The sequence below is a fragment of the Aethalodelphis obliquidens genome, unplaced genomic scaffold (genome assembly GCF_003676395.1).
Source record: "Aethalodelphis obliquidens isolate GAN/ISIS:26980383/991018 unplaced genomic scaffold, ASM367639v1 scaffold1, whole genome shotgun sequence".
NCBI classification, from domain to species: domain Eukaryota; kingdom Metazoa; phylum Chordata; class Mammalia; order Artiodactyla; family Delphinidae; genus Aethalodelphis; species Aethalodelphis obliquidens.
The window spans coordinates 15607323-15632235 of NW_020837945.1; the positions used below are offsets into that span (position 1 = coordinate 15607323).

General features: G+C 39.9%; 1 protein-coding gene across 1 annotated transcript in view; it reads right to left on the minus strand.

Annotated features, from left to right (window-relative positions):
- MAP3K7CL (MAP3K7 C-terminal like) overlaps positions 1–24913 on the minus strand; it is a 39892-nt gene that overhangs the window by 12284 nt on the left and 2695 nt on the right. The window contains exons 3-4 of the mRNA XM_027101604.1: positions 11670–11731; positions 938–1053 (exon numbers count right to left, since the gene is read on the minus strand). Coding sequence (XP_026957405.1) covers positions 938–1053; positions 11670–11731 — 178 coding nt within the window. The remainder of the gene's footprint in view (positions 1–937; positions 1054–11669; positions 11732–24913) is intronic.

A 24913-nucleotide genomic window follows, 5' to 3' on the forward strand; every position in this document is an offset into this window, starting at 1 on the left:
AGAAGAAGGGAAGAAGCAGAAACTTACAGACTCACAGTATGTTTGGATTATGTGTCACTCATTCAACAAAAATTTATTCAGTATCTACATGCCATGCACTGTGCTAGGCTTCAGAAATATGATGGTGAGAGACACCTGACTATCCTCCCTTTTATGACACTTACCACTTGGCAGGAGATGCAAATATTCATCAAAAGATCTCCCTAATAAATGTGTAAGTACAAACCGACCAGCGCTATGATGCTTTGAAAGTATGAAGGAATGGGGATCACTGGGTAGACATCAGCAGAATTTAGTGCAATCAAAAGGAGAATTCTGAAGCATAAAGTTATGAGTAAGTAAAGTGATAGTGCTTTAATTAATAGAACTGCCTAATTCCCTATAGCAGAACTGTAATGGTAATAGAAGCTATCAAGATAAAAACTTACTGGACTATTGGGCTATAAAATGTAGTTAGGCAACTAATCCTTTTACATTATTCCAAAGAGCCATCACAGTGACTTCTTTGCTTCATGTGGGTACTCCACCATTCAAGCATTAATTAAAATTCACCCCAAGACAAAGTGCTCTGGGGCCTTTGGGCACATTCACATGGAACATAATGTGGCTCTAGGTGGTATTTTGGCATCTTTAATTTCCTGAACTAAAGAATGCTTATTAAAAAATTAAATTTGAGTAGGAAGCACTCCTGTGGTTCCCCTCACTACTCTGTAAAGCCTTTCATCTAGCGCCGTTCCATCTGGATCATTTCTAGAATCAAACATGACATGCGTGTAACCTCTGAACTACAAATGTCAGTTCTCCTCCCTGTATGTCTCCCTCCCTCTTGCTCCCATGCTCAGCCTTTTCCTCCCCTGCCACTCCCAATCCATGACCCCTGGTCCATGACCAGCAGTCAGGATTCAGGGCTGAGGGTGCTCAGGGGGACAGTACTTACTTTCTTTCCTCAAGCAGGGCGATTTCCTTTTTAACTTCACGGTATTCTTCTGCTATCTGGCAGTGCTGTTTGAACACCTGCATGGATTCCATGGAGTCATGACAAGGCGGCAGAGGCTTCACAAACAACAACAAGAAGAAATCAGTCCATTTCCTTGTAGCAGAATAAATTACCAACCATCGTGCTCTACTGATGTTCTTTAGAAGGAGAGTTTTTGCATGAGAATAGCACTGTCAACCCTCATTGGACAGAGTTCAGCTGATTCTACTTGACTGCAAATAGAGAAGTGGTCTGATCCTCCCCACATGTATCTTTCTGTGTCATTCCAGGGCATTCTCAGGCCCAAGCCAGAGCCATAAGACCCATTACAGATCAGTTACCTGCCATGTGCTGGAGGAAAAATAAGTCCCCTAATAATTCTGTACTTTTCCCCAGAAATCTTAGACTCTGCTTTAGAGAATTAGTGATGGGGAAATAGTTCAGTCATCTGTTTCAATCCCCCCTTGTTTTCTGTTCCTGTAGTTCTATCAAATCTTGTAGAGTGGAGGAGCCCTACAAGAAAGGAATCCAATGAACTTATTCATAAAACAAAAATAGTCACAGATATAGAAAACAAACTTATAGTTACAAAGGGAGAATGGGGGGTGGGTAAATTGGGAGATTGGGATTGAGATATACACACTACTATATATAAAATAGATAACTGGGCTTCCCTGGTGGCTCAGTGACTGAGAGTCCACCTGCCGATGCAGGGGACACAGGTTCGTGCCCCGGTCCAGGAAGATCCCACATGGCGCGGAGCGGCTGGGCCCGTGAGCCATGGCCGCTGAGCCTGCGCGTCCGGAGCCTGTGCTCCGCAACAGGAGAGGCCACAGCAGTGAGAGGCCCGCGTACCGCAAAAAAAAAAAAAAAACGATAACTAATAAGGACCTACTGTATAGCACAGGGAGCTCTACTCAATACTCTGTAATGACCTATATGGGAAAAGAATCTAAAAAAGAGTGGATATATTTGTAGTATAACTGATTCACTTTGCTGGACACCTGAAACTAACAAAACATTGTAAATCAACTATACTCCAATAAAAATTATTTTTAAAAAATGAAAGGAATCCAAACTGAAAAAATGATGCTGGCCTGGAAATAATGCTTGCAAGAATTAACAAAGCATATGAAAGACCAAACCCCAAATAAAACGATGCTTATAAAGCGTGTGGCCAAAGAGAACAAGGCTTCCTGTCTTTGCTTCTCTCCCATCCATGAGGGAAACAGAGGCCAGCATTCAAGCCTTTCTAACCGAAATATGTTGAAAATCTTCTTTCCAGAAATTATTTTTAAAGAACTAGCTTTCCCTGAGTTTGTAATCCTTAGTTCTAATTAGTGGCACATTATTTCTTTTTTTAAAACATCTTTATTGGAGTATAATTGCTTTACAATGGTGTGTTAGTTTCTGCTCTATAGTGGCACATTATTAAAAGCATTATTTAGAGAAATATTAGCTAATAGTCTTTTAATGAGTGTTTTAATCACATTTTTCAATTATTTATAGAAAAATGTTATATAATATCTGAGAAATATGACTTAATTGTTAAATAGGCTCTTCTGTCTAATCCTCTCTTCCCAATAGTCTTTATATGTAAACTATGTGTCTGATTAGGTCATAGTCTCACTAATTTTATATTAATTAATTTATACTAATGAATTTCTTACTACTTGCTCCTCTCACTATATATTCTTCCAGGACACAGATTTCTTTGGGTGTCATATTTAGTGACCTCACCCAGGATGCAAAAGAAATTCTAGAAAGTTCTACAAAATTCTATAAAATCTGATTGATAAGTAAGATGACCCTTCCTATTTATCATGAAGCCTCTGAGTAGAGATTTTCTAAAGGAAATAAAATTTGAAATAGACTTGGATGAAATTAACCTTTATGTGGAACATCTGTTGTGTTCTAATCCATGGAAATTCATCTAATAATTATATTATGTAGCATCTTTCCCTACTGCCCCATGAACATATTCACAGCATAAACTGAGCCTGTTGGAGCCATTATCTCTTTCTATAGTGAAATAAATTAAAAAGTAGTGCCCGGGAGTATTACAGTACAACTCACCGCAGGAGATAAAGGCATTGCCAAAGGCATTCAGAACTCCTGAGTCCTCCAATCCTAGAAATCACCACCCCCTCATCAATTTTCACCTGTTACACTGGCAAATGACCAGGTATAATAGTAAGGGGAATGAAAGCAATTTACTCTGGGCACCCTCACCAAGCTGCTATTAAACCACCTGTGCCCTGTTAAAGGACTTGCATACTGATAAGCCCCAAGACTCAACGTATCCTATTTCCTGTCCTCATGAACACTCATAAGCTACACCCAGTTCAGCCCATAACTTGCCACATGGAGGTACCTGAACCACGAATTCAGCATAGTTACCTATGCGACAGCCAGAAGATTTTAGGAGTCTGTGTTTGCATGCCTAAGAGGATACAGATGAGAGCAGCCATGGAAAGGGAGAAATACCCTTTGCTGCTATAATTTAAAAGAAAAACTGAAAATTACAGATAATAATTTTCTTAAAAAGAGAGAGTTCTCTTTTCCCCCTTGGCTTGCCAACCTGCAATGCTTTTTACTAAGGGGGAAATGTTTTTCATGACTTCTTTTTTCATTGGCACTATTTAATTGTGGGAAATTTGAAGATGTTTTTATGTACAGGTAACATGATCATGCTAAGGGGACATTAGGATATAGAGTATTTCAGGATATATTCAGTATCCTCCTATGTTCTCAGCAGGAAGATCATGCTATACGTCACAATATTTTCAAGATTGCCCACAATTAAGAAGTAGTGCCAATTTTTAAAAAAGCCGAAAATAGTGTTCAGTGTTTCAGGGAGTAAAAGGATGCCAGGTGTCACTTCAGTTTCCGGCTCCTAAAAGCTCTGTCTATACCCAGCCTGACATGTAACTCAGCAGCAGTACATACATGTTCTTCCAATTTGTATGAAAGCATTAAAGAACAAAATTAATTATTTTTTAAGCAAGAAGGGAAGTTATATTGCACAACACACCACAACACTGTAAAATTATCTCATTAGTTGCCAGGGGCTGGCGGTGGAGGGGAGGTGAGTAAATGAGGAATTATTATTTAATGGGTATAGAGTTTCAGTTTTGCAAGATGAAAATGTTCTGGAGATTGGTTGCACAAAAATACGAATAAGAAAACAAACAATATGAATATACTTACCACTGCTGAACTGTACACTTAAAATTAAGAAGAGAACATTTGTGTTATGTGTTCTTACCACAATAAAAAAAAAAGTTTAATGCAAAAATAAGTATCATTAGATCCTTCTGCTGCCCCCAGCCCATCTTCTAAGCATTGCTACCAGGATTCCCTATCTGAGACTCACTTCATTCACACCCTACCTTTCTCTCCTTCCCAAATTTCTCCCCAGGAAACTTAAAATTTCTCACCCCTTTATAATTCGGAGCCATGTACCACTAAACCCAAACATTGCTGGACAAATCAAAGTGCCCTCTGGTCAGCAGGACCCACTGTTCTTAGAAAGCCATTTGACATCATTGGATGTTTACTCCAGTTCAGGAAACTCATCAAAGAATTTTTTAAGCACATATTGTTCTCATCCCAACAGGAATTTACCTGATATAAAAAGTAGAACTACAGAGTAATGAAATGTATTGTCCTGCATGACATAGAACACTCTCATTGTTTCATGATATAATGTGGGTTTGTGTGTAGCATCATAAGGTCCTCACTGAGAGTGACTCTCTCTTACCTTCTTATAAGCCCTGAAAACAGGAGAAAATATATGACCAACAGGGTTCACTAAATAAAGTGTTTACCCGAGGAAATAGATTCCTAAAATTCAAGCACAAGAATCAGGTTTCCAATTTAAAAATGGAACTACTAGTAGGCTTACATCATGTGACATTTAAAACACTGGCACCCATGAATTAATCAACTGTACATGGATTTAAGATACTATTTAACATGTGTTCACATTAAAAATAATAATAATAACGTAAAAGAATGCCTGTGATAACCCAGATGAAAACAGCTATTAACATCTTGGAATAAAAATTAACACAGTTTTAAAAAAATTTTTTTAAGTATAGTTGATTTACAATATTTTATTAGTTTCAGATACGTAAAGCAAAGTGGTTTGGTTGGTTGCATATATATATATATATATATATATACACACATATATTCTTTTTTAGATTCTTTTCCATTATAGCTTATTAAAGATATTGAATATATTTCCCTGTGCTATACAGTAAATCCTTGTTTATCTAAAAAACTTTTTATTTCAGTTCTCATTGCTTGATTTTGACTATTTCATCCAAGAGATTTTCATACTTATAATCCTGTGCTGGGAATGGGCAAGCAATAAATAAACTCCATGTTGATAGTGAATTTCTTTTCTCTTCAGGAAGAGAAAGTTTCCTTGTTAGTTTCTCCACAATTACCCTACATCCTCCCATGGTTTGTATGCATTTATCACACGCTCTTGCTTAAAGAATGAATATTGAATTTCAAAGAAAAGGAAGCCAAAGATATTTCATGTGAAAATGAAAAGGTAAAAGTATTCTTCAGGCACTAGGGGACAAACTCTGTAGGGTCACAGAAACAACTTTTCCGGTCCACTCGATGCCATGGTATCTGGTCTACTCACAACCCAGCCAGTTCTAAGAAGGTTAAATTAAGACCTTCCCTTAACAGTGTCTCAAGCCAACTTTGAAACACATTTTCCCAAGACACAGATTGGGGTTTGGATGAGGTCAGAGCCCAGGAGGAGGCACTTCCTCCACACCCCCTTTCCTCTATCCCCCCTTATCCTGCTACTGCCTGAGGATGGAGCTTGCAAGGGCTTTAAATTACATGGCAGTGTGAGAGAGCCGCTACTATCTCTGGTATCCACCCCAGTCATCTGGACCAATTTAACAAGATGAAGTAAGAGAGAAACCACAGGCTCCTGTTCCAAGAATGCAGGCTTGAGCCACACCATCCCATCCACCGGTTTATAGCAAGCTCCTCCCGAAATGGACTCTGTCCTCTGGAAGGAGCCCCGTGGGAAAAGACCCAGCCAAGCATCTCTCCGCAAGAGGCAAAGCCAGCTTAAGCGTTTCCGTTTTCTACTTGGCTTCTTCAAATACTACTGGCCCCATCCACTTCAAAAATGTAAGAATTTAATTTTCCTCTCCCAGCTTCCCACACAGAAGATATATTTAGGAAGCTAAATATTCTACAGTTGCTGAGCAGACTGTATTTGTATTTATTCCTTGATTCTCAGTGTTATCTTTATTTTGGAGGCAGAATGGGGGTGACTGGCTTAAATTCATGTTGCATTTTAATGTCCCCAAATTAACAAGCATAATTTGCTAAAACTAAATGGAAAAACACAGACAGGACTAATTGCAATATTTGAAAACTCTGTTATCAAGAACTGTAAATATTTTTAAAATATTTTAAGAATTGACATTTCTATACTATCTACATTATGGTCAAAGTCAGTACTAGTACTAATTATACTACATACCTTATACATTATATAATATTGGAATGAAGGATATTTAAGTCATTTCTATCGATGTAGGCAATATTAAGGGGAGCAAGAACTCGAGCGCCCCAAACGCTTCTAACAATGCATATTCTAATGAACTGGGCTTCTCAAAAAAAAAAAAAAAATTAAAGGGATCAAATTAAGCTCCAAGATATCTATATATGTTTTCTGTGTGGTCCCAGCAGCCAGAAAAACGACTGTAAGATACTTTTCAACGTGTGCCTCAGAGAGAAAATGGCAGACATTTTTTCAGTGTTTTCTCTGGATGTTCAAGACTAGTGCAGTAGAATCTTAGAATGCTAAGACTCCTCCATTTTCTACCATTTTTGTTTCCCAGATAGCAAGTGATACACTGATGCAAGACCTAAAGGAAGTTTCTGGAGTGACTGCTCGGACAACAAGATACTATAGTACACAACCAAAGCTACGAAATTGTTTATTTGTGGAGGTGACATCAGTTTCTGGACTTACCAAACTCTGTCTGAGAAAAAAGCAAGTTCAATGTGTACCACGGAGACACCTGTTACTGTCTTCTCAGATTAGATGGGAGTACTTTAGGAGGGATTGAAGCTATTGCTCAATTTGGTTTGAAAAAAGAGTCGTATTGTTTTCCAAGTACCTTAGCTTAAAGAAGAGGGCATCAGCATCTCTGTTCCTAACCCAAGAATCCAAAGAGATGTTTCTCTCATTTCATTTTACACATATAAAGATACTAGTGCTTAAATATTTCATTCAATAAACAATTTCACTAGGGAAGGAAATTGACATTAATTGAGCAATTATTTTGCCAAGCACCATGCTCGATCTGTTCATTACCACATTTAATTCACACAACGATGTGAGATATTATGTCCACTCTGCAGGTCAGAAAAGTGAGGTTTACAGAAAGTAAATAACATGCCCAAATCACAAAACTAGTAGGTGCGGAGCTGAGGTCCAAATTCATGCCAGCCTAATGCCAGTGCCTATGCCCCAGTCACTGTCACTCCCATTAGATTTATTACAATCTAGTTATCAGCATGTCCTCCACCTGATTACAAATAAAACATATTCTTTCCGAGGCAACAAAGACCACAAAGCTTAGCTTTGGATCATCTATAGGTCAAACCACAACCTCCCAAACATTACAATGTGGTTAAATTTTAAGACAAATTTGGTTCTGACCCAGACCTTGAGACTATTAAAGGATTGTGCTATCCTTCAGAAAAGGGAGGGAGGTCCATCATTACCTCTTCTTCAAATAGAAGGAAACGGAGGCCTAAAGAAAAGTAGTGATTTTTCATTCATTCTTACAAATGGACATAGAATTGAACCTCCTTTCTTTTGACTGTATGGTCTAAACTAGCTCTACCCAAACATGGCCCCTAATGGACATGAAGGATTTAGAAGCCAAGTTCCAGGAAAGGAATCCGCACAAAATAGAACCAACCTACCACCTGCCCCTGGGCGGAGGCCTATAAGGAGAGGTTCATTTTAACACCTACCTTAGCCCAAGGTCTCTTGCCCAACATTTTGCCTTAATAGAGACATCGAGAAAAATGTTTGTCACTGCTATTCTTGCCCAAGGCTTTTTTTGGCTTCTGTGAAAATAGAAGCCCCACGAATTACATGCTTAAACATGTCCACATTCTTGGCAAAGCAACCGAAAACTCTGGGGGGGTCAAAGTGGTGATAGCGTATCTACCAAACAGATACTTTATAGCTGCATTTTATAAACTATGAAAGAACGTGTAACGGATATCAGGAAGCCAGAATAGATTTTACTAGGTTGTTCTATAACCACATTATGGCAACTTCGCAAGCCAGAAACCAAAAGCCCTCCACCTATCAACATAATTTAAGCAGGCCATAGGTTCCACCAAAGCTGTAAGGAAATGAAGGCTACCTAGATTCAGAATCAGGGATCTAGTCTGAATTAGCAAATTTATGTAGACCAAACTTTGACCTCATATTTCTCATCCCTAAAGTGGAGACATAATAGTTAGCTTACACAATTGTTGCGGGGATCAAATGAGGTCATTTGTGGGGAAACCCCCCTTGCCTAGCGGTACTCAATATGCATGGGTAGGATTTAAATCTGAGGGTATTCAGAGAGGAAGGCCAGCAATAATCAACTGGCATCAATTATTTTTCACTGGGCACATTTCTAAGGCTCTAGCAGAGATAAGTAAGAGTCAGTTCATCCTCAAGCAAATAGTAACAACCACAAGGCACTTCATATGCCTTTGTAACCTAACTTTTATTTTTCTGTAGAGGATTATGATGGTTGGTTAAATCCCAAGAGTCATTATTATGTGATAAAAGCACACTGGATTGACTGTAAAGACAGCCTGCTCCATGGAATGGATTGTTCCTTTCATACATAAAGCATCTTCATTGCTTTCAATAGAGACTTCCTGCTGCAGAATGTCTTAAATTTATATGCTTATGCTAAGCATGGAAACAAGAGTCTGCTTTTAGATGTAGCTTTCTGTGTTATCTTTCCCCTCTCAATCCCCTCCATCTTATATTTTAGTTACTCACACCCTGGAGTGTAGAATAAAGGTAACTGACAACAGCCCTAGACAGAGGCAACCCTAACCAAATGGCTTGGCCACTGGTAAATGTTTATAACAAACTCAATCATATCGTTCAACCAGAAAAACAAGCCCTTACTGAAATGCTGTTAGTTATAGTGCTGGGAAGGTCCTCTCTGTTCATGAAGAGACAAAGCAATACCATATTGTAGGGTGGGGAAGTTGGGGGTATCATAACCCCTGAGTCTGAAATCAGCTTCTCAACTGACTAATTCATTAAGGATCAATGAAGATGAAATAGTCTCATTAGATTAAAATAATTAAGTAGACTTAATTTCTAATATATGTCAAATGGAATTAAAGCTATAAAATTCAAAGGGATCTTGCAATGCTTTAACAGAAAAATTATCTGGATAATTGCCAGAGGTGCCATGAATCCTGGGAAGAATGATCCATGAGCCAGGGAAGACCATTAATGTTCCCAAAGGAAAAAAACTGTCAGCACAAGAAAGTAGAATTAATGATCCATAATAGTGGTGGGGGAATATGAATCTAAACATGCTTTCCCTCTTTTATTTGCAAAACGCATTAACTCCTTATTTTCAGCTGACTCCTAAGATAATAAAATAGCTTTTGGTGACAGTAAAATAAAGGGGAAAAACTGTGACTGGGAAAAAAATATAGTTATTATTTTGCAATCCCAACTACACCATGAGCAGCACACATACAGCCCATCAGTGAGGACAGAACCCAAGCAAGGAAGGTTGTACGTCATGTAAGCACACCAGACGGAAAAGCAGAGGAACAGCTGAGTTGTCCTCCATGGTGAGAAGAAGAGAGGTTGGGGGATATGGTTAGACAGCAGGAACCAGAGAGCCGGGCTGAAGACCCTGCATGGGGGACAGGAGAGGAAGGAGATACAATGGCTGATAGCTGCAGAGGAAATTTTACAGGAGAACAGAGCTGTCTTTTGACAGCTGCAAGGTCATTAGTATAACCTCCTGAACAGTCTTCAGAAATCTCTACATTACTGATATTGCTCTGTTGGCAGGCTTTCTGTCGGAGGGCTGTGACGATGCCCAGGCCTGCACAGAGATGAGACAAGAGCTCCTCCAAGAGGTCTGGTCACAACTGAGTTGTATTGGATAGATCTTCAGGGGGCCACCCCAGCAGTGAAACACCAGCTCTTCAGACCCAACCTAGTTGCTTCCAGGTTTTAATTCAGTGCACTGGGCACAGAGACAAGAACTGGAGCCAAAAAAAAAGGATTCTATCTTAGGTTGCATAAGGGCTCATTCTTGGTTCTTCCCACCTCTGTCAAGGGCTGTTCTGGTCCAGGGGCCCCAAACTCAAATGAATTCAGGACGCCAAGCACACCCACACATGGGAAATGCTACCAAGTGTAAGACAAGAAGAAACATCAGTTGGGAACTGGAGGTGGCACACCCCTCCTAAAGGCTTTCAGAATCAGTATTTAGAGAAAAAAGTGGTGACTAAGCAAACATCTGTGCACAGGATTCAAAACCCCTATTAGACTGGTCTAAATGTGACAGCAAAGTGAAGTACTCAGGTGAACATTTGACCCAAGGCCAGTATCCAGGTATTTTAAGCAGAGCCTCTTCCTAAAGCCATCTTTCTGGGATCACCATATATCACCTAAAGAAAATGAAAGGGTCATAAATTATCTTCTTTCAAATAATTCTGGTGTATTAAAATTAGATATCTTTGATAGGTCATCCATAGACTACACATACAAAATATTTTTCTCATAGGTCAAACCAGACAGGATTCAGAAGGCTTAACTTAAAATAATTACCTTCTACTACAAATTGTCAGAGAACTGGGGAGAGGGTGAGCATGGAGTAGAGAAAGGAAGATTATTCTGAAGTCTCGCCACACATGACAAGTGTCCCTTGTAGTTTATCACTAAATCACTAATCCAAAATGGGCCAAAACTACAATAGCCCAGAAACGTCCATAGCTAAGGAGAGCAGGGACCAGCCCTGTCCCCAGGCTCCAAAACTCCTTAAAAGTAGGAGCTTACACCCTAAGTTCTTTTTTTTTTAATTAATTAATTAAATATTGGCTGCATTGGGTCTTCGTTGCTGCATGAGGCCTTTTCTCTCTAGTTGTGGTGAGCAGGGGCTACTCTTCGTTGCAGTGTGCAGGCTTCTCATTGCGGTGGCTTCTCTTGTTGCGGAGCATGGGCTCTAGGCGTGCAGGCTTCAGTAGTTGTGGCACATGGGCTCAGTAGTTGTGGCTCGTGGGCTCTAGAGTGCATGCTCAGTAGTTGTGACACACAGGCTTGGCTGCTCCGCAGCATGTGGGATCTTCCTAGACCAGGGCTTGAACCCATGTCCCCTGCATTGGCAGGCGGATTCTTAACCACTGTGCCACCAGGGAAGTCCCCTAAGTTCTTGCTATTCTCATGCTATAGCCACATAAACAGACAGGGGCATTACCTGAGGGCTTCATGACCTTGAAACCCTAGAAATGCAAACCTTGATGACGTGAAATGTCCCCCACTCTGTCTCCAGGTCAATCTTTCTCAATTAGACCACTTTTCCACTCACTGTATTTTGTGAAACTAAGGAGGAAAGAGTAAAGACTGCAGAAAAATCCTTACCTGTAGCTGCTGGTCTAATTCTGGAAAGACCAGAGGAATGGCGTCTTCAGGAGTTGTATCATCTAAAACATGAAAATAAAGAGATTCTTCACTATTAGAGGCCTTTCTCTCAGGAGAGTTTTCTTGCTGTTACCATCTTTGGACTTGCACCATCAGTATACATCAGTTAGGGACGGAAAGAATGCAGAGGCAATTTGGCTCATTTTTTGGTACAAACAGAAGCACAGAAGGCGTAGTTGGTTTGACCAAAATTTTGCAAACAAGTATCAGAATCCTCAAATGTTCAGTCTAGTAGTTCTCCAATTAAAAAGTACTGCTTATCTTTCAATACTCCTACGTTAGCCAAAACCAAAAAATATGATATTCAGGAAAGTGCTTTATTTAACCAGGTAATAATGAGGTGACCAGAACAACCTCACTGGGACAGAAGAACGTGTTAGTGAAAAAAAGTGTTAGTTCTGCTCTGAAAGACTCCAAGGGTGGCAAGCTTTGATGGGTTTGCCCTCTGCTCTTACCACAAACCACCACTGACAGGCAGTTGACCAGAGCTTCCTCTGGGTTACAGTGGGTGACAGGCAGTAACCTGATCAGGGCGTTTCTTCCCAATGCACCAGGCAGCAATCCCAACCCGAGGCCTATACACTGTCCTGATGCGGGAGAGCCCGCAACTCTGTCCTCAGCTGCCTTCATCTGGCTGACTGGCAACAGGCAGGTGTTGCTGGATCAAAAGAGGTGGTTCACAGAAGCATCAGAGGAAACCTGAGAGAAGTTTATCCGAATCTCTTCAAGAACATACTTCTGCTATCCTTGCCATAGCCATAAGGCTCACCTCCTTAGACTAAAAAGATGTTGAGAATCGTACCATTCAATTATTTGGCAAGGAGGAGAGTTTTTCTACTGCAGAATTTCTAATGGAATTCATGACAATTGAATTCATATGGTAAGAAAAGGTAAGAAACTAGCTTAAGAAATAAGGTGAGTGGAGACAACTCTATTCCCCTTCTACCTCTTCATGTTCAGAAGTAACCACTATCCTGATTTTAGAGGTTATCATGTATATGTATGTATTTATATTTTTATTATGTATGTATACACCCACAAACTATATAGGTAATATAGTATTACTATGCATGGGTGATTTTAAACTATAAATTGAATCACATTGTAGATATTCTTCTAAAATTTGTTCTTTTTTTTTGATTAACATTATGTGTTTGAGATTGAACTAAATAAACTTAGTTTTAGTTTGTTCATTTAACTGATATACAGTATTCACTCATTCATTTATTATTTGAATGTGTTTGTCCATTTTCCTATTGGTGAATATTGAGTTCCAATTTTTAGTAATAATAAATAATGCTGCAATAAAAAAAAAAGAAAAGGAAGAAAAGCTGTGCATACAGTCAGAATAAAGTGCTTCTCAAGAATAATATGATCTTGAAGTAGAGCATTTTGACCCTCACTAGGAAGTTTAAAGAGTTATGGGATCTAGAGCAGTGAGTAGCTATTGGTGTTTATTCCATTATTTTCTACAGATAAAGATAGAAGTGTAGCAGTTCAGGTTGGAGTTTAACTAAGTAATTTTAGCACTAATAAAGACTGTCCTTGGAAGTTTAAAAAAAAAAAAAGAACATACTGCTGACCTAGCCCTGGTACTAGAGGACAGCCCTCTTGTCAGCAGAACCTCTGTATCTGGCTCTGTGGGTCCACTGGCCATAGATTTCCAATCCTCTCCTTGTTGACAACAACAGGTACCACAGGTATGACTATGAGACTATGATGAAATACAGGCTACATGAATAATTTCAATACCAAATCTATTTTAAATTATAAGAAAGAAAGATCATGCTTTTTATGTTCTCACTACTATAAACAAATTTATTTATAAAAACTGTTGAAGTCCTCTTTGAACGAGAAGAAGTAATACAGGCCATGCACAACGCAGAAGTAAGCATCCTCTCCCTACTCACTGACAGTACTATCCATAATAAAACACAGCACACGAGGAGCTCCTGGCTTCTAAGAGACTACGTTTCTTCGAAGGCACCGAAGATAATCACCAGAAATATCATTCAAACAAGGACAGTATTCACCTCTTCCAAACATCTTAAGGGTCTTTGCTATAATTTAGTCAAGAGTAGTGTAATAATACTCCCACTTGAGTGGCTTCAGACAATGGCAATGGGACACCAACTGTGAATCCATTTGTTCCTGTACCTGCCAGACAATGGATGCCCCCAGGTTCACCGACGTTATGTAGCTGCAGAGAGCAAGTAGCAACAGGGAAATCTTCCCAAGACTCTCGCTGCAGGTTGAAGTGCCATCTCACAAGGAAACAAGGAGAGTCAATCCCTTGGCCCTTGGAATGCTTTCTTCTACTCGGAGGTGACAACTTCTGCCAAATACTGTGGCTTTTTCAATCCACCCCATCATTTGCAAAGAATTGCACCAAAAAAACAGAAAAATTTTTTTAAAAAGACAGAAATAACCATTTGTTTCTACTGACCCTTTGGAGATAGCCTTTATTATAAAACCTATAGTTTGTATATAAAATGGACTTTGGTCTAAGGTGCATTTCAATTTACTTGAATAAAATATCAACAACCCAAACATCATGATTATTTCCACTCATTGAGTTCAAGGCTGGAACAACTTGGTACGGGTAAATGGGAACATATTATACTTTGGCACCCCAACCTTAATAGTCACAGATGAGCAGCCACTTTTTAGAAGGAGAAACCACTTCTACAAAGTACAGAGCAGATAGTACATTCTAGAATTCTAAAGGACAGCCAGGAATGGAACTCAAGTCTTCCTGGGACTTAATCCACCTTGTTCCCCATGAAGTCACGCTCCTTCCTGCTTAATTATAAAAAATTTAAAATAAAAAGGAAAAGAGTTATTCATTTGCATTACTATAGTAAATAGCAAATATCTGGTATGACCCAGAATTAATAAAGCCCATTATAAAAATCTGTCATTATTGATAGTCACACCATGTAAAGGCATACATATGGGACCAAGCTGATAATTTTGCAGATAAGTAAAGGCTTAAGATTAGATTCCTCGAGTTGGAAAAAATAAAAGTCTAATTGATTGACATAGAAATAAACATATAATAAATATTTTAGAAAGACAAAATAAAAGCAAGAGTTTTGTTAAAGTTGATTTAATCCAAGCAGGAAATGGCATTGGAAACAAGAAAACCAAAGACAGATGTAAGGAGATGACTGAGTTTGAAAGCCAGTCCGGTATTTCACTGCTTGATGCCATCTGGTTTAGCTGGCATCCCTGCCAGCCAGAAATTTCAGGGCTTGCAAAGCTGCTTACAAAGCTGCTCCAAGTTGATGTGTGGTGTGTTTACTTTTAAACAGTGGCTGCCTTCTTTGACTGGTTTTAAAAATAGGCAAATATTCTAAAAGCAGAATGATGAATCACAGGATTGGGCCAAAAAGAAAGAAGGAAAATGACTTAGGCAGACTAGTAGCACAGCTGTTCCACAAACATTTGGCCAAATCGTTGTAAAACATTTTGACAGTGATATCAGATCGGAGTTCCTAAGAGCAGTTAAGTTTGTTTTGACAATTCCAGAAGCACAAAGTAAATTGTACAGTAGCTATGCAAGACACCCCCTTGGAAAATTTGGCTTTTTTTAAAAAAGGAGAGCAGTTGCTAGATATGTTTATAATGTGATAAAAAATCAGAATGCAAGTACTTTTTTGTTAAAATTTATTTATCAATCAAATATTTATTAAATGCCTATTACATTCAAGGCAGGGACTGAGGTTCTATGCCAAACCGGCAAATCACTTTACCACACTTTTTAATGCATTAAGAAAATAATTCATAGGCTTCCTTTCCAAAATGACACTGTGGGCTTGATGGACCAAGAAAAATGTATCCTCAGGAATTTGTTAAAGGACGAAAGATAAAGGAAAGAATGAAAGAGGAATTTTTTTTTTTTTTAATAAGCAGATGTTCACTGCTTGTTTTGCAAACACAATGTGACTAAGTCAATGGTACTTAATATAGAACTTTCTGATTGGTATCCCAACCATTATGACATACCATAGTACATTTTATGATGGGCTTGTCTCAGTGTCTATTTAGCAGCTGTTGGGTTGCTTTGGTGGTTATCCTGCTTCAGGTTTCCTTAAATTGTCTGCTTTGTGCTTCTCTATGAATCAGATAAGGGAGGCCCATTGGGTCTGTAATCCAAATCCTCACTGTTATTTAGTAATTATGCAGCCAGAGCTCTACAGCTGGAAGGAACTGCTGGTCATCTGGTCCCAGTCTCTCAGAGCAGAGCTGAGGACAAGGGCCCCGCGAAAGGAAGAGTCTCGTAAGACTAAGGGGTGTCTCCCCGCCCAGGGCTCTTCTCATGCTGCCCTGTGCTTCTTCACCTTCTGCTTCATGGGTTCCCGTGCACTTGTATTTCATGAGCCAGTAAAATTTTCCCCCAAACATTGGGAATCATGCCCTTAGACTGTCCAAATTTTTATTCAGCTAGTGAAGATTCCAAAACAACGACCACGTATCTTTAACATCTCTTTATGACAGAGAACATTTTAACACCAAAATTATAAGACAAATATAATCTGAGAATGCAAGTGTATCCATCATAATGGATAAATTCAGCTTTATAGACAAACACACACACACAACCTCACGGTGCTGTCCTTATTTCTTTTGTTTTACATCAGAGAGGAAAACTTCATCAGAACCAGACCAGGTCTGTGAACCAGTATTTGAGAACAACTGCCCTAGACAACATCTTGACTGGACTTTGGAGTCAACTCTCTCCCCATCCCACCGTGCCCTCCATCCTAAATATTGTACAACTGGGTCTGTGCTGGGAAACTCTAAATCCTTGATAGAATGAGTGTCGGTTTCCACACAGAGAAGAAGACCTCGGGAGAGGGAGAAGTCACGCTCAGAGAACATCCCCAAACCTCACTCCACTCCCCAACCAGGAACTTCGAGAGGCAGCTGGCCCAGAATCCATTCAACCCGTCTACGCTTCCGGCAGTCAAAGCCGGCTTCGTGGGAATGCACCTGCGCAGTCGCAGGAGCTCTTCGCAGGCGGGCCTGCGCTTGGTTTAATGATCCGGGTACACTGTCTTGAAATTTTTAATAATTTTTGAAGAGCCCCAGAATGTTTGCACTGTGCCTTTACACATTATGGTCCTGCCTCCAGGACAACCCCTGAGTGCTGGTCTCCTGGAGACTGTCCAGGGCACCAGGGGCAAACTGACACTTAAGAGGCAAGTGAGTTGGGCAGTGGCTACACTGCAGAGGCTCATGAAAAACCTTTCCTGGTAACTGTTTGCCTGTGAAGGCTCCTAACCACTAAGGACACAGCAGGTTGGTGCCATTTGGTAGGATGGATAAACCTGCCTTTGAATCTCTGGGTTGACCACTATTTTTTTTTTTTTTTTCTTTTTGCGGTACGCGGGCCTCTCACTGTTGTGGCCCCTCCCGTTGTGGAGCACAGGCTCCAGACGCGCAGGCTCAGCAGCCATGGCTCACGGGCCCAGCCGCTCCGCGGCATGTGGGATCCTCCCGGACCGGGGCACGAACCCGTGTCCCCTGCATCGGCAGGCGGACTCTCAACCACTGCGCCACCAGGGAAGCCCTGGGTTGACCACTTTTTAATTGGTGAATGTGGACAATCAACATAATCTCTTTGAGACTCAGTTTTCTCCTCTGCAAAATGGACGTCACATTCTCTGTCTCAGAAACTTATTAGTAAAGGAATGCATATGTCAACCATTTCGCCTAAAGCCTGGCACCTAGGAAATAATCAGTAGTAACAATGAATGCTTAATATAATCGAGTTTAAATTTCTTTTCACCATAAACTCAATCAAGTGGTAATGGGGAGGCAAGACGTGTGTGTGTGTGTGTGTGTGTGTGTGTGTGTGTGTGTGCCCTCATGCGCATATGTATGTGTTTAATGATGGGGGTTAAGGGTATCTTCATCATCCAAATAATCCAAAGAGAACAGCTAGAGTCAAGATCACTGACGCTAATTACTGAGTTTTCCCCAGGCCAAGTTAAAGGAGATTTCCCTGGTGTGGCCATAACCTCAGCTCTCTTCATTTAAGTCTGAATTTTAAAAGTGTTTCTCTTTTACTTCCTTATCAAAGCACTTTCTGTATAAAATATTGTAAAAAAAATTTTTTTAACTTACACATGAAAAGTCTTTGAGTACTTTCCCTTTAAATCTAAATCAAGATTCACATTTTATTATTAGAAATAAAATAAGTGACATAAGTTTGCAAATCACATTACCAATACATCAAAAAAACTATTTTAAACTTTCTGGATACCTTGGTTCTTGTTAGAGCATCATATCATTTTGAAACACATCAAAAGCTTTTTTAACCTTTGCTTTTTGCTTGTTAAACATTAGAGATGCGAATCTAATACACATTGAATTTTCAGGGCCCATAAACTTAAAACTATAGCTATGGATATGGATAAAGGTAGAGCTTTCGTATGATACCTAGCAGATTGTCAATTGTTTATAATTAATAAAAGTCACCATGTTACCTTAACCAGTACCTAAAACGATCAGGCAAACAAGATCATACATCAAATAGACTGAATGATATTTCTCTGCATGGAGAGACCTGATTCAGTTTAAAGACAGATTTTTTGTTTCTTTGAAACACTCATCTAGTCACTATTATTGTAGCTATAATTTTGTGAATCTTATTGATTTATCCTTTTGTAAGAATATTTTGACTTACTCAGCTTAAAAACATACTCCCTCACCCAGAAACATCTGCTTCAAGATGAACTCGTTGGAAGTATATTTATTTGTCAGACACCACTAAATAAAATTTACCTCTCCCTTTCTTCTTTCCTACTCTATGAAAACATATCAGAACTAACTTTCCTCCATCATTTCCCAGGATCATTGGGGAAGCTATTTGCTGACAGGAACAATCATTCTTTTCTCTTATTACTTGGATCCTGCCTCCAAATGGGCAATAAAGTAAAAACAGCCCCAAGAGCCTGGCTTTGAATCCCTTCCCATTATTTATTAACTGCTTGATTAGAGGCAAGTTATTTAACCTCCCTTAGCCAATGTTTCCACATCTGTAAAATGGGTATAATAACATCTTCCTGCAGAGTTATCACCTATACTAAATTGATGAGATAGTACAAGTAAAAGCACCTAGGGACTCCATAAGCATTCATTTCCTTTTTGACCTTTCTTTACAGCCTTAAGCAAACGATTCCAACCAATAAATCCAGTTGTATCTCAAAGAATCTTCACCCGATACCAGAATAACAAACTCAAAGGGGTTATAGATACTGTATTATTGATTTTATAGTATTTGATAATTAAGTTCTACTGTGGTTCTCAACTCTGTAAAGGATGTAACTATAGAAGACCCCCCCCCCCCACTCCCACCCCACTCTTGAGTGGTTTTCAACTTATTGTTATCAGTACATGCTGAGGCAGCCCTCAAGGTAGGGTCAGAGTTGGGACAGAATGCCACCTGGGAGAGTTCAAAGAGGCTCACCCAGCCCATGTCCCCAAATGCCATCCTTACCAAGTTGGCTGGTAGAATTCCAGGGGGAACTTTATCCCTAGACCTCCTACTGATACACAAAAATACACCCTGAGAGAGATAAAAAGGTAAACCTCGACACTTATTGCTTAGCGTGAATGAGGTTTTCCAGAGTCTTTCCCAAAAGCAAGGATTGAGACTGCGAAGAGAAGAGAGTACAGAAACGTTTGGGCCCTGAAGAGGGAGAGAGAAATAACACCAAAAGGTACCACAGGGAGGAAGAAGTTGAAGGAAGGGGACAATGACAAGAGACATTTCACCTGCATCACAATTTTGCTGAGAGCCAGTTTTGCACATGTATGCAAAAAGACATTCACACGATACCCAGTTAAACTAGATTCAAGGATAGCTATTTCAGCTATTCCACATAGTTCCCACTGCCACACAAAACACCAGATGTGTGAGGACAAAATAGTATTACTTAAGCAGAGTGGGTCTTTAGTTTTTTTAAACTAAAGGTCTTATGATTAATTCATGCCCAGATATGAAAAATTCTAATAGCTTGAAAAAAAAATTTTTTAACAAATTGTTTAAAGCTACCAGCTAAGGCTGATACCACTATCCTTGATTCTAAATAACAACCAAAAATTTTTTTTTAAAAATCCAAGGTCTAGATTTACACAAGAATGTGCCAGATTTTGGCTCTGCTGAAGATAAAGAAAATTCTCAAGTAATTAACATCAAATCCTCACGTCTGTCTAACTCTAAATTCTCTCTAATTGGAGAAGGGCCAGTGAGTCTCTAATAACCCAAGAAGTGGGATTCCTATTTCTCTTCTGCACATTTTCTATTGAGAAAAGTAACTTCATGAAGGTCCCAATTTAGAAAGTCAACTCTTTGGAATTCCCAGTTTGGAGGTAATACCAGTCATATCATAGTTTATTAAAGACAAGCATTGCTGGGAATTTCCTGGCGGTCCAGTGGTTAGGGACTCCATGCTTTCACTGCCAAGAACCCGGGTTTGATCCCTCGTTGGGGAACTAAGATCCCAAAATATCGCAAGCCTCTCGGTGCAGCCAAAAAAATTAATTAATTAAATAAAATATATTCTTAAAAAAAAGAAAGACAGGAGTTGCTGCCTCTGGGAGGTATGGCTAGCTAAGTGTTACTTAAGGATGGGTTCTAATGGTAGGCTAGAAATGGTGATTGTATTTTAGAAGGCTTTTTTTCCCTCTAACAACTTGCTTCCTTTATTTAAGCCCCTAGAGGTCCCCAGTCTTTCTGAAAACTTGTGGCTCATTCTGCTACCAATGATCAATGATCAATTCCCCATCTCCCAGGTCAGTCTGTCACCAAGTCCTTTCAACCCTTCCTTCCAAATGTACTCTGAATTCAATCATCCCATTCCATTCTCTAATCCAGGCTTTCATCACTTTGTCTGTGTACCATGATAAAAAGCCCCTTGCATTCTCTCATCTCCCCACATTCTAGACTATCTCAATTGAACACTCATCATTTTCATCATATTACTCCCTTGCTCAAGGACTCTTGAAACTCTATTGCTTCTGATCAAATCCAAACTCTTTCACTGAACTTTTAAGATTGACTTGGTAACTCTAGTCTACTGCTATCTAAAATACACATTCTACCTAAGACTCCAGCACAATGCCCAGCTCAGAGAGGGGCCAAGTAAATGGCAGGAACTCTTCCACAGTTCAGACCTCTGTTCCAGCTGAAGAGAGTTTTAGTATTTCCTGAACAAATCGTGCTCTTCCTGACTTAGGATTTGCTCACACTTTCTCTTTGAAGGGAAAAGGAAGAAGAATTGTTAGAAGATGTGTAGCTTCCTTTTCTTATATGTGGTATCCAGAAATGGCACCTTTCCTACACTACCCACCTTCAAGCCCAGGATGACTATTACATCTTCCAAGAAGCTGTTCCCATCTGCTCTGGGGGACAGATTTTTCCCCACAGGAGAGATCATATTGTACTTCTCTTTGCACATATCACCAGCCTTTGGCAGAATGCTAGAAATATAGAAACTAAGTAAAGCTCAGCTAACTGCTAAGAGCAGAAGGAGAGGTACCCACAATCCAGCAACTGGATAATTACTCCCTAAATAATTACAGCTCAGTTATACCATAAACCCTACCTTGACAAGAAGTAGAAGTGTGAGATGTAGGTGAAACACAAAGCTGCTTCATGCTTTATACTTTCCTTTATTTTCCAGAATCAGTCATCATAAACACAGGGCCTAACTGAGTCCTTAATTTATGTCAAGTGCTATGCTACATGTTTTATCTATATAGTGTCATTTAATTCTCACAAGAACTCTGTGAGTTATTACTATACACATCTTATGAGAAACTGAAGTTCAGCAAAGTTGAGTGACTTACCCAAGATCATACAAACAGTGATGGAAATGGATCTAGAAACCACAGCTCACTGATTTCAAAGCCGTATTCCCTTAACCTCTACACTAAATTGTCTCAGATAAATATGCAAAAAAATAAAAAAAAAAAAAGAAAAGAAACGGTCCTAACATGACCAGAGGAATAAGCACTGTATTAGGCTCATAAGAAATGAACAAGTCAACGTTCACAGGCAAAGACATCTCCTTTTATCATGGACTCTGCTTACTCCTCAAGAATAAATTCAATAATAAGGAATTACTCCCTAAAAGTTTACCTTAGTTTTCCCATTTATTGTAAAAGTCTAGGATTTTTCCTTTCTTTTCCCCCTAAGTGTGTGGTCTATGGACCACATGCACTGGAATTCAAAAGGCATGCATAGTGTGTATGATGGCAAGTGTTGCTTGGTGTGACACTCCACACACTCCTTATTCGAGAATTCAGAGGGAGTGTCCCCAGATATCTGCAAGGCATCTTTCTGTGCACTTGTAAGCTCAGGTGCATGGGAAAATACAGATTGCTGGGCTTCAGTCCGAGCCTACTGCAGGAGGAGTGGGGCCATGGAACATATGTTTTTGATAAGTGCTCTCTGGTGATTATTTTAAGAAAGATGGAGAAACACAGAACCCCAGCTCCTGTCTTGGATTCTCTAGTTAGGTGCCCTTTCGAGAGATATGGGGACACACTGATCATTTTACAAAATTTAGTTTTAGAAGGTTCTTCATAAGGCTTCATGAGCATCTTTCTGTAGAACTGGAAGTCAGGAATTAACTTGAAATAAATGACAACCCTTATTTGAAGCTACTGTATCAAAAACTGTGAATTTCAGAAGTGGGCATTCTTGGGACATTTGAAAGAGACTGGAACAAACCAATCGAAAATGACTGATGAAAAACATGCAGGAATTCCCAGTCAGGGGCCAAGAGGGTTCAAAGGATGGTGGCAAATTAATTACAAGTTGTACATCTTGTACTTCAAGGAAGAGTCTTTCATGTAGCCCAAAGAGAAGATCCACCTCTCCATGGTTCTTTTCTGTACATAAGTTAAATTTTGTTAAAATGAATATGAGGGACCAATGTGTTTATTTGTGTTGCCCAAAATTATGATATAATAATATTGTTTGAAATAAACAAGCTTTATATACTAGATTTTTTCTGTAACACTGTTGATTGCGACAGGACTTGTCCTGCTCATGTGGGACACGAGCACAGGGAAGAAAATTGTACATCTTCTTTCTCCCTTGGGATTTTGTGTTTACATGTGTCTGTCTTGAGAGCTAGCCACTCAAGCACTGATTATTCCTCAAAATCTTGTATTTATGAAATGCGTAAAAACAGAAGGAGCGGGCTTCCCTGGTGGCGCAGTGGTTGGGAGACTGCCTGCCGATGCAGGGAGCACGGGTTTGTGCTCCGGTTCGGGAAGATCCCACATGCCGCGGAGTGGCTGGGCCCGTGGGCCATGGCCGCTGAGCCTGCGCATCTAGAGCCTGTGCTCTGCAACGGGAGAGGCCACAGCAGTGAGAGGCCCACGTACCGCAAAAAAAAAAAAAGAAGGAGCTTTTCTTTTTTGTTTTGTTTTTAATTATTGACTTTATTTTTTAGTGCAGTTTTAGGTTTACAGATAAATTGAGCAGAAAGTACAGAAAGTTCTTACATACTCTCTTTCCCTACAAACATAGCTTCCTTTTCTTCCTAGAGATGCATGATGGGATAATGAAGAGTTCAGACAGTCCAGTCTAGGGACCTGAGTTTAAATCATAACTCAGTTACTCACTAACAGTGGGGTCTCTGGACCTTGATCTCTGTCTCTGCAAATTGGAAATAGTAATGCCTACACTGCATGGTTATTTTAAAGATCAGAAATAATATAAGTGAAGATCTAATGCAAAGACAAATGCAATTAGTGGTAGTTGTCATTTCTTAGTTGAGACAGATTGGTTTGCCTTTTGGGAGGTTTCCCCTTCATCATTGTCTTGCAAGGCAACCTTGATTGGGAATATAATATAACAGCGGCCATGGGAAGAGTGTTGGAAGAACAGATGATGAAGAGTCAAGGCTTCACCTCTTCCTACTCTAGAACGAATTCTCCACTGGGGGCTGCATAGTCCAGGAACCCCAGGGCAGAGGTGTCACCACCATAATCACTTGGTATAGTAAAGTCTAAATGGGTTGTGTAGTGTCAGACTTCACAGAGCCCAGATCCTTACTTTGCATTATTTGGGGGAGGAACCTGTCCCTTTTCAATCATTACTTTTTAAAGCGTTCCTTCCTACAGGAGCATTGTAGGAGGGAAGGAAGGAAGGAAGGAAGGAAGCAAGGGAGGGAGGGAGGGAGAGAGGGAAGGAGGGAAGGAAGGAAGGAGGGAATCAATGCTCAGAAGATGCAAGGTTTAAATGATAATGTTGTTTAAGCGTATGACTATGTGATTTTAACAGATGACATTAGACTGAAAGCAAAAGATGACACCAGTGGAAGAGATCCAAGCCTTCCCTTCCTCACTGCTGTGACCTCACACCACCTGAGGTCCCCTGTCAAAGACGGTGGAACTGAGTATGTGTGTTAAGAGGTCATTGAAGGAAGCCATGACAAAGGGCTCTATGTATGGCAGCCTCACCTCAGACCATACTATTTCAAGAAGGTCTGCCTCACCTGTCTCATTCATCACTCCCGCTGAAGTCTGTTTATTAGCCGGAAGTGTGGGAGCACCAGTGAGAAACCAGCATTTGGAACTTAGGCTTCAGGAAATGCTGCTGGAACCGGGACAGTGATATTTTTATATTACCTAGCCAACTGCCAGCTCTTAATAAACATTTCCTCGTGCAGTTTTAACAATGACATAATTTGTTCTCATTAGAAATTGTTATAGCTCCATGAATTTTATAATAAAAGAAAACTAAAATGGAAAAAGTAAAAAAATAAGAAGAGGGACTTCCCTGGTGGTCCAGTGGGTAAGACTCCGTGCTCCCAACGCAGGGGCCCCAGGTTTGATCCCTGGTGGGGGACCTAGATCCCGCATGCATGCTGCAACTAAGAAGTCCACATGCTGCAACTAAAAATCCTCATGCCACAAGGAAGGTCCCGAGTGCTGCAACTAAGACCCAGCACAGCCTAAATACATATAAATAAATACTTTTTAAAAAAAGAAGAAGAAGAAATGTGCTCAAACGACCAAAGGTTTGGAGATGGAAGCGTCACCAGAGGCATTTCTGGAAGCCACTCTCCAACGATGCATGATGAAGAATCACTCTCCCCATCATTGGCTCATGCCAGGCATGCATTTTTATTTTTTTGGCCACACAGCCTGCAGGA